The sequence below is a fragment of the Mangifera indica genome, chromosome 1 (assembly GCF_011075055.1).
Source record: "Mangifera indica cultivar Alphonso chromosome 1, CATAS_Mindica_2.1, whole genome shotgun sequence".
NCBI classification, from domain to species: Eukaryota; Viridiplantae; Streptophyta; class Magnoliopsida; order Sapindales; family Anacardiaceae; genus Mangifera; species Mangifera indica.
In genome coordinates, this window is record NC_058137.1 from 21070768 (window position 1) to 21079767 (window position 9000).

The following is a 9000-nucleotide window of genomic DNA, read 5'->3' on the forward strand; positions in this document are numbered from 1 at the left end:
TTGAACAACCAAACCAAATAATTATATAAAACTGGCTATAGTTACATTTAGTATGTATTATCCTAATAATTTATCTTTCTAATTACCAACTCAATTTATCAATATAAAATTAATTTTATTATACTTTTATAAAAAAATATTATATTTTTAATTAATATAACAAATAATATAAAAATATTTTAAAATAATTATATTTAATAATAAAATAATATTTTTTATTTTTATTATATTTTATTAAATACAATAATTATTTATAATTACTTATTTTTATTATACAAAAATTTATGCATAATAATTTTTTCAATAATTAATTTATACAAATAAATAAATATGTATCATCGATTATATCATAACTATTGCTTTACTCCGTATGGATATAGCATTGTTCAATCATAAATAAAAACTTTTGCTTTACTCTGTTTCCGATTCTAAAATTTGTCGATTTCTCCCTCCTCCTTTCGGAAATGGCGATGACGATCGAAGGTACCTTCATTCCGCTTTTTAGGTCCTTTGAATTATGGTTTCTATCTTTTTATTATAAATATGCATCGTATTATATAGTTAAAGCTATCATCAGTAGCTTGATCCCCTTTCAGTCCGTTGATGAAAATATATTTATGGCTTTTGGTTGAATAAGGTTCAGTTTAGGTTATTTAAGCGGAAACTACAGTATATATATATTTTTTTGTCTAATTTTGACTTTATTGATGATGTTTAGCAATTACTACTAATTAATTTCTTTTTCTGGTGCATTGTTGATCTGGGCCTTCAATTTTCGACTGATTATTTTCCTTTGCAGTGTAAGTTTAGGCAATTAGACTTAAAGCCAGTTACTTTTCCTCTCTGTTGGACTGATAATGTGAGATGAAATGAGTTTTTTTAATTGTTATTATATTTTAGTGCAGGCTTGCTGGGCTTGCATTTATGTTTTCAGCTAGTATCTTGCTACAGATTCTGGTATGTTTCGGTATTTAGATTGGTTCTGAGCTTCCGGTACTTTTGCATTACTGTAAACTATTTGACTATTGGTTTAATGATGTTAGCTTTTTTTTTTTTATGCAATGCATTAATCTATGGTGTGATGGAATTCCTTTTTAATACCTGTTAAGTGATTCAGAATTCTTTTTTCTTTTTCTTCTCTCCTATTTTCTTTGGAGAATTCAGATTTAGATTTACTTCAACCTTTTGGGGCTATGCATAGTTTCTTTTTGCTAATCATTCTAAGCTGCTTGAGCTTGCAGCTGAAGTTATAAGTAGTTCAAGCCTTTCAAATTTGGTTAGCTGAATTCATGCTTGTGATCCTTTTATTATGCCCTAAAAAGTGGTGATATATAATGTTAACATGCTAAGAGCAAAATATACTGTCATCCATGTAAAATAACTTCAAACATGTTCAACCTGTCCATCAGTGAATTGGTATGGTTTTAGCATGATTTTTGATGATCTAAATTTGGGGAATCATATTGAAATTGAAATACAATGAGATGGAAAGAAAACAAGGGCAGTAGGGAATATTGTTAAAACTTGAGAACAAGAAAAGAAATCTTTTTTTTTTTTTTTATGTATAAGATATGCTTTTTTTTAATTGGTGGCCTAACTGTGAGCTTGATCATGTGACCATTGCCTACATGATGCTATAAGTCTAGGAGTGATTAGCATGTTAAAGGAGATTAGAGTCTTTTGTGCCGAAATGATAAAAAGGTTTGATTAGATCCAAATTGCGGCTTCCCTGAGCTGGTTAAAAGTGACCTGCATTTTCTATTGTCCATCTCGATCTTCGTTAGGCTGTTGAATTTGACTTTGTGGCTTTGCTTATTATGACCATTTATACTTAGGAAAGTCAGCACTAAAAGAAAAAGTAAAAAGAAAAAGTAAGTTAGCTACTGACACAATGCTAAAAAGGCATGACTCTATCTTGTGGTAACAGTTTAGGGTAAGATGGAATTGCTGACTTTCATGAACAGCAATAATTGATTGATTTGATATTTGATAGGACTTAAGATGAGTTAATTAGGCTTGTGAGTGACTGATGTGATGCCATCAGTTTGGGAAGAGTAGCCTGCAAAAACAAGTTTTCTGTCAATCTTAAGTTTCATCAGGCTCTTGAATTTTTGACCCTTCATCATTAGAGTGACAACAAAAGGTTAACACGAAAAGAACTGTTAGCTGCTAACATAAATGCTAATCACTCATACTGTTCTGAAGTTGAAAATTGTTGAGTTTATCGATAGGAATAATTGTTTGATTTGACATGCAAATGAGACTAGTTAAGACTAAAGATAAAGTTGATTGGGCTCGTGAGAGGGCTTTGTTTTCCTCAAGCCTGAATGATTCTTATAATTCACCTGAACAATGAATGGTCAGTAAGGAGTGAGGTGCTTGTGTTTGTATCTTCAGTGATGACAGACCATTGGGCTCAAAATAAGTGTGGAATGTGAAGATAGATATAACTGTGTTATCTTACTTCTAGATGAGGTTGTGTTTTGTGAATCATAGGGATATTGGTTGTTAGCAAGTTTAATGTGTGCTGTCAATTTGGACTTCTGATCATGCAGAATTGCAAAAGTGGAATATTGTTTTTGGTTCATTTTTGTTGAATGGAACTCAATTTTGTCAAAGAGCAGTGAAACTAGATGTATATTTTCAACATGGTAGTTGAATTTTATATCGTATCGTGTATCGTAAACATAATTTTTTGTATTATGTATCGAGTATCGTATCGTATTGTATCATATGATACAACTTTTAAAAATAAAATAATAAATAATAATAAAAATTATAATTGACACGTCATCATTTTATAAAATATTTCAAACACCTTTGGAAATTTAAGATTTTTTATATACACCTTTATTATATCATCATTTTCTTTAAAAAGTATATTGATCCGTATCGGTAATATGTATCGTATCTTAGGATACATATCATATCGTATGATACATCAACTGTATCGTATTAATTCGATATATCTTATGATGCATATCGATTTTCACCTATATCATATTGTGTATTATAGGATATTGATAACTATGGTTCTCGTGTTGATAGGGAGAAACTTGGGATTGGGTGTAGTTGTTTTAATAATGAGTGTTATCTTGTAAGATGTAAGTCCAAGTTATGCATCGAAGAAATGATTATTTTCCTGGAATAAAAAAGGGTAAGGAGGCATCATTTTTGGGATTGACTACCATAGGGATTGAAAGGTTGTTTTGGATGATCATCATTTTGAATAGAACTGCTTGTGTTGTTTCAAAGAAATAGAACCATCTAAATTGATATGTTCTCTATGGTTATGGCATTATTATTTTATGAAGCATTGTACAGGTTGGATACTTTTGCCATTGGTATGGGTAAATTCTCAGGGCAGTTGTTGGGTCAGGAACTGGGAAATTTCTGGCTGGAAGAGGATTGGTTTTGCTATTACATGATAGGCATCTGTGTTCTCACTGATTGTTGGGCAAGCTTGGGACAGAGAGATTGTATACTTCTGTGTATGTTCTGGTTTCCCTTAGCTATCCAGGATGTGGCCTGGTTTTGGAAATTTTAACCACTCTTTAGGTTATTTTCTAACATGAAAGTACCACTTCCTTTTGTTGCCCCTATCTTATATATTCTTGGTTTGGTTCTTTTTGGTAACAAATTTGGCATTAAGAAGATTATTTTTCATCCTCTACAATGAAGAGAGCCAAAGGTTTTAAGAAATTAATAAAGTCCTTAATCTTATGATAGCTACTTTTTATGTGTAAACTCGTTCAGCTCAAGCATCAAGAAACAAAATTCTGACTTTCCCGAAATTTTGTACTATGTGGTTATGTTAAACATTCTGATGTGTCTCCCATTTACATCGCTCGCATTGATTGGTTTTAATAGTTTGAATGCGAGATGAGCTTTTGGAATCCAAAGACTTGCAATAGTTCTGTTATTATCTGGCACACTTTAATAATTGTGTGCATAAGATTATACTAATATAGACTCCTTATGTACTTGGATTGCATCTCCTTGACACCTTTTAAATGAATTATTTACTTGTCCAGGAATATATTTATTGTAAAGTTGCATCCAATCAAAATAGTTAGGGAATAATAAGTTAAGAATCCCCACTTATGGTATACATACTTGAAGTTCTTCTCTGCATTAGAAGGATGTTGATTTTATTTATTCTGACCCTCACAGTCATGTGAATGATGGAAACTTCAAATTGGTGGAGTGTAGAAAATAATGTTGCAATTTACTTAATATTCCTATAATCTTTTTTTTTATTGATCCTTTCATGTTATTTTCCAACTCTTTATTTGGGTGATGTTAGGCTTGTGCAATATACAGCAACTGGTGGCCAATGTTGTCAGGTGAGTGAAAGTATTACAGCTTGATCTATTTTCTATTTATGCATGGATTGAATATGACAAATGATATGATCATTTTTCTGTTATTGCAGCTCTCATGTATGTGGTAGTGCCAATGCCTTGCTTATTCTTTGGAGGTGGATCTACTCAATTTCTAACCAGCAGAGATGGTGGAGGGTGAGTCCAAATCTAAGCCACTTATTTGTCTAAATGTTTTTATTTGAGGAGTAAGTATTTGATAGTAAAGTTTTTATCCTGACAGATATTGTCTGGTCAATAAACTGAGTATTTTTTCTGTAGTAACATTTGTTACATTCAATCTATAATTAACAGAATGTAGATTGATGAAATTTTCTTTGGGCTAGAGGGAATGCCCAGGATGGGACTTTTGTATTACAGAGTAGATGGATTTACTAAACTAGATTATGGAATCTGTATTTTTCTTAACTACTGAGGTTATGGTGTATGGAAGAAGCCCCTAGTTAAGAACTTGTTCGACATTATAAAATATTTTATGGTTTTTAGGTATCTCAAATAATTAATGGATACTGAAAATCTATATTTGTCTACTAAGAAAAATGGGGCCGCTGTTTGAAATGAGAACTTTCTCTTCATTCCTGTTTTCCTTGAAATGGCCTTATAAGCCTAAGATTAAATTTACTCTTATGAAAAACTGAATAGCAGTCTAGTTAATTAACCTTCACTTTTTTGCAGCTGCATTAGCTATTTGCTTCATATACCATCCCATTAATAAACAGATTCTTTTTGTAGTTTTGTTGGTCTATTCCATGCACTGTTTTTTTATTTTATTTTATTTTATTTTATTTTATTTTAATTCTGCTTGGATGCTTGGCATTGCAGTTGGATAGATGCTGCTAAGTTCTTGACAGGAGCATCAGCTGTGGGGAGCTTAGCAATTCCTATCATCCTAAGACATGCACAGATGATCGAGACAGGTGCTATGTTCATCGAATTCACATCATTCTTCATATTTGTATGCACTGTCTTATGTTTTCACCGAGCTAATCTCGAAGATGAATGGTGACCAACAAGGCACATACATGATCTATCGAGGACCTATTTATTCTGATAGGCTGGAATATAGAAATGAAAATGGGAAACATTCAATCTGTATATGTTATCGGTATATGTATACCTGAGAAGCAGTTGATAATTTGATTTGTGCTGTGTTGAAATTGAAAAGTAATTTGGTATGGTAGATAAATCATTAACCTATTATAATTTAAAGTTAAGCCACGGTTTCTGTTTCACTTCTCAAATCTCCTTGCAAAAAACAAAAAAATTGTAGTATTAACTTTAAAATAAAATATAAATTAGAAATGAAAAACAATTTAATAAAGTTAGAATAAATTTATTCAGGGATAAATACATTTAACAAAGTTTTAGAGGCAAAGTGGTATTTAGTTTTAATAACCATTACACAGATGTTAGGAGTTAAAAAAATGGGTGAAACATTATATTTTTAGAGAGAAAATTTGAGTTCAAGTTTTTATTATACTTGTAAAATTTAGATTTATCTGATATAGTAATTGTGGATCTGATTATTATGTCTCAAATTTATTCCTTCAACCAATACCCCAATTTAAAAAGAGTAATACTATGTGTACCCACTTTGGGTACACAAATATATACACACTCATATGTGTCATTATATGATTGGTTATTATTTTATTCTTAATTCAAAATCATCCAATCATATGATGACATATATAAATATGTATACATTTATGTACCCAAAGTGGGTACATATAGTTTTATTGATTTAAAAAAGGCACAGCCACAAAAGGAAAAAAAATGCTATATTACTAATAAATAATTAGAAAAAATAATTTTAATTACAATATGTATATTAGTTTGTAAATTAAAAAAGGCCAAACGGCTATTCCCACCCAAGGTTTAGCGTTTTCTCAAATGTCCCCCTTTTAACTATGGAAACACCAAACACCCACCCATGGCCGGTTAAATTTAACCAAACCCTAACGGTGGTAAGGGTAAATTCGTCATTTTCGCTGTAATATTAAAAATAAACTAAAATAGAAATAATTTTGCCCCCCTAAACTTTAAAAACTAACATTTTTCCCCAACCTAAGTTTTAAAAAACCGCAGTTTCACCCTAGGGTTTGGTTTTGAAATCTCCGACGACCTGTCCGGCTTCGTTGCCGACGGCCTCTCCCTCCCGAAGCAACCTCTCCTTCCGGCGATATCTTTCCTCCCATTTGGAGGTCCGATCGGCGCCTGGAGATGTCGTGGGAGATTGCTTCGGGAGGGAGAGACCGTCGGCAACGGAGCCGGAGAGGTCGCCGGAGATTTCAAAACCAAACCCTAGGGTGAAACTGCGGTTTTTTAAAACTTAGGCTGGGAAAAAATATTAGTTTTTAAAGTTTAGGGGGGTAAAAAGAGATAAAAATTTTAGACGTTAGGGTTTGGTTAAATCTAACCGGCCATGGGTGGGTGTTTGGTGTTTCCATAGTTAAAGAGGGGACATTTGAGAAAACGCTAAACCTTGGGTGGGAAATAGTCGTTTGGCCATTAAAAAAGTTTATAGTGTCTTTCCAGAATAATAAATTTTTTTGTTCACTCGATTTTTTTTAATTATTAATTCACATGCCCAGCTAACCCAAAACAAAAATTGCACATTTTGATCAAATTGGTTTGGTTTGATTTACGATTTAGGGATTTTTTTTTTTTTCAAATAAAGAGACATCACTTATGATTATAAATATTTTAATGATAATATATCAGAATATGGTTAAGTATTATTTTATCTTTAAATCAAAATTATTCTATTATATAATGATAAATTATCATTGATACTCAAATAAATACTCATTTTATTGTTGTGTCATATCTCAAATCATAAGCGTATGATTATGAGTTGCATTGAATATAGGATTTTCTAATTAGGAATACCAGTTTTAAGTGGATGACACTCATGCAAATCCAAAAACAAATCTATAAAACTAAAGGGTGATACTTATATATGTTATTATGTGATTGAGTATTATTTTATTTTAAATTTAAAATCGTCTAATCACGTGATAATATAAATAAATAAATATATATATATATTTATATATTTAAAATGGATATATATAATTTTATCGAAAACTAAGATATGATAATTTATATAAGGAAAAATAACTATTTCCCACCAGAACAATGCTAATACATTAATTGACACTGAAGAATTAACATCATCTCATATTCCATCAAAAATTGAACAGTATTTTTGCTAATTTATAATAATATAAACATTATAGGGTTTATATCACTTATACCTCTGTAGTATAAACAAATTTTTTTTTTACTAACTTAAAAATATATCATCTAAAACCCTATTTATAAACAAATAAAATTTAAAATCTCAAAATAGTTTTCGAAGGACATTTACTACTAACAACCTTTATTTGCACCAGACTAATTCGATTATAACAGAAATCACAGTGGAATAGTATGACTCTAGTTGAAATCGTATGATACTATATAATATTTGTACTATTTTTGGTTGAAATGGCATTTGAATAACACCATTTGGCAAATTTCAACTTCTAGCCATAATTGCACCGAAATAGTGCAATTTTAACTAAATCACACTAGACTAAAGCGATCTCGGTTATAATCAAACTAGTCCAGTGCTATTAAAGGTTATCGACAATGCATGCCTGTTGATAACCATTTTGAATTTTTTTATAAATCTGGGTTGAAAAGTTATGTAATCAAGTTTAGGGGGCAAAAATTATGCAATTTTGGTGACATTAAAAACTGTTTGATTTGAGGTAATCTTTGAATTACCCAATAACCTACTTGTAATTAATGACATTACAATATTTTATTTGTTAGGTAATAAAAAATTATATTAATACTCTCTCATCAAATGTGTTGTAATAAATAATATATGAAATAATCCAATTATTATCTTTAACTAATATGAAAAATATTTGAAAAAAAAAAAACTATTAGTAATAAGATGATAACTTGAAGATATAATTTAATTAATGAATTTCATATATTTAACAATATAAAAAAATTTAAATATATTAATAATAGGAAAATATTTTAACAAATTACTTTCCTCTCTCTCTCTCTCTTTATATATATATATATATATATATATATATATATATATATACACGTGAGACTTTTTTTTTTAACTAAACATAATATTATATTTTAATCAATAATTTAAAAAAAATTAAATTAAATAATATTTTAGTATTCTTTGTTTCTATTAATTAAACATATTTGTGAGTTATGTAGTATCGAATCGACTTCAATGTGATATGTTATACTCACAGGTTATGTCATACGAAGGTCGACTAAAAGACAAGTTTTGTGGGTCATGTCAACTAGCAAAATGATTAGGTTCGAGACATACCCCATGGGCATGCCTTCATGAGCCTTCAATAGGTAGTTTGTGAGCTTTATTGTAAAGGCCACAACATGACCTGTATAGATCGCATGCTTGACATGACCCACAAAAATTATAGGTTGTGCCCCTACAAATTTTTTTTTTTTGTGCATGTCGTATGAGATATGTCATTTATTATCGAAACACTTTTATTTATATATATATATATATATATATATATATATATATATATATATATATATATATCAATTGTACATAAAATAATTA

General features: G+C 30.0%; 1 protein-coding gene across 3 annotated transcripts; it reads left to right on the forward strand.

Moving 5' to 3' along the window:
- Positions 1–354: 354 nt before the first annotated feature.
- LOC123208855 (vacuolar protein sorting-associated protein 55 homolog) lies at positions 355–5550 on the forward strand. 3 transcript variants are annotated; one of them, XM_044626458.1, is made up of 5 exons: positions 355–484; positions 906–957; positions 4307–4346; positions 4436–4520; positions 5205–5550. In XM_044626458.1, the coding sequence occupies exons 1-5, from the start codon at positions 465–467 to the stop codon at positions 5386–5388; spliced, it is 381 nt and encodes a 126-aa protein (XP_044482393.1). In that variant the 5' UTR covers positions 355–464; the 3' UTR covers positions 5389–5550. The 3 variants fall into 3 exon arrangements, with proteins under 3 accessions (XP_044482393.1, XP_044482400.1, XP_044482409.1); XM_044626465.1 differs by having other exon boundaries at positions 362–483; positions 901–957; XM_044626474.1 differs by lacking the exons at positions 355–484; positions 906–957 and adding an exon at positions 2979–3491.
- Positions 5551–9000: the final 3450 nt, after the last annotated feature.

Bases quoted from the DNA above. Each gene is read 5' to 3' on its own strand.
- LOC123208855 (XM_044626458.1), top strand. From the start codon at position 465: ATGGCGATGACGATCGAAGG. The intron at 485-905 runs TACCTTCATTCC...ATTTTAGTGCAG, and splicing joins ATGGCGATGACGATCGAAGG to GCTTGCTGGGCTTGCATTTA. The intron at 958-4,306 runs GTATGTTTCGGT...GGGTGATGTTAG, and splicing joins GTATCTTGCTACAGATTCTG to GCTTGTGCAATATACAGCAA.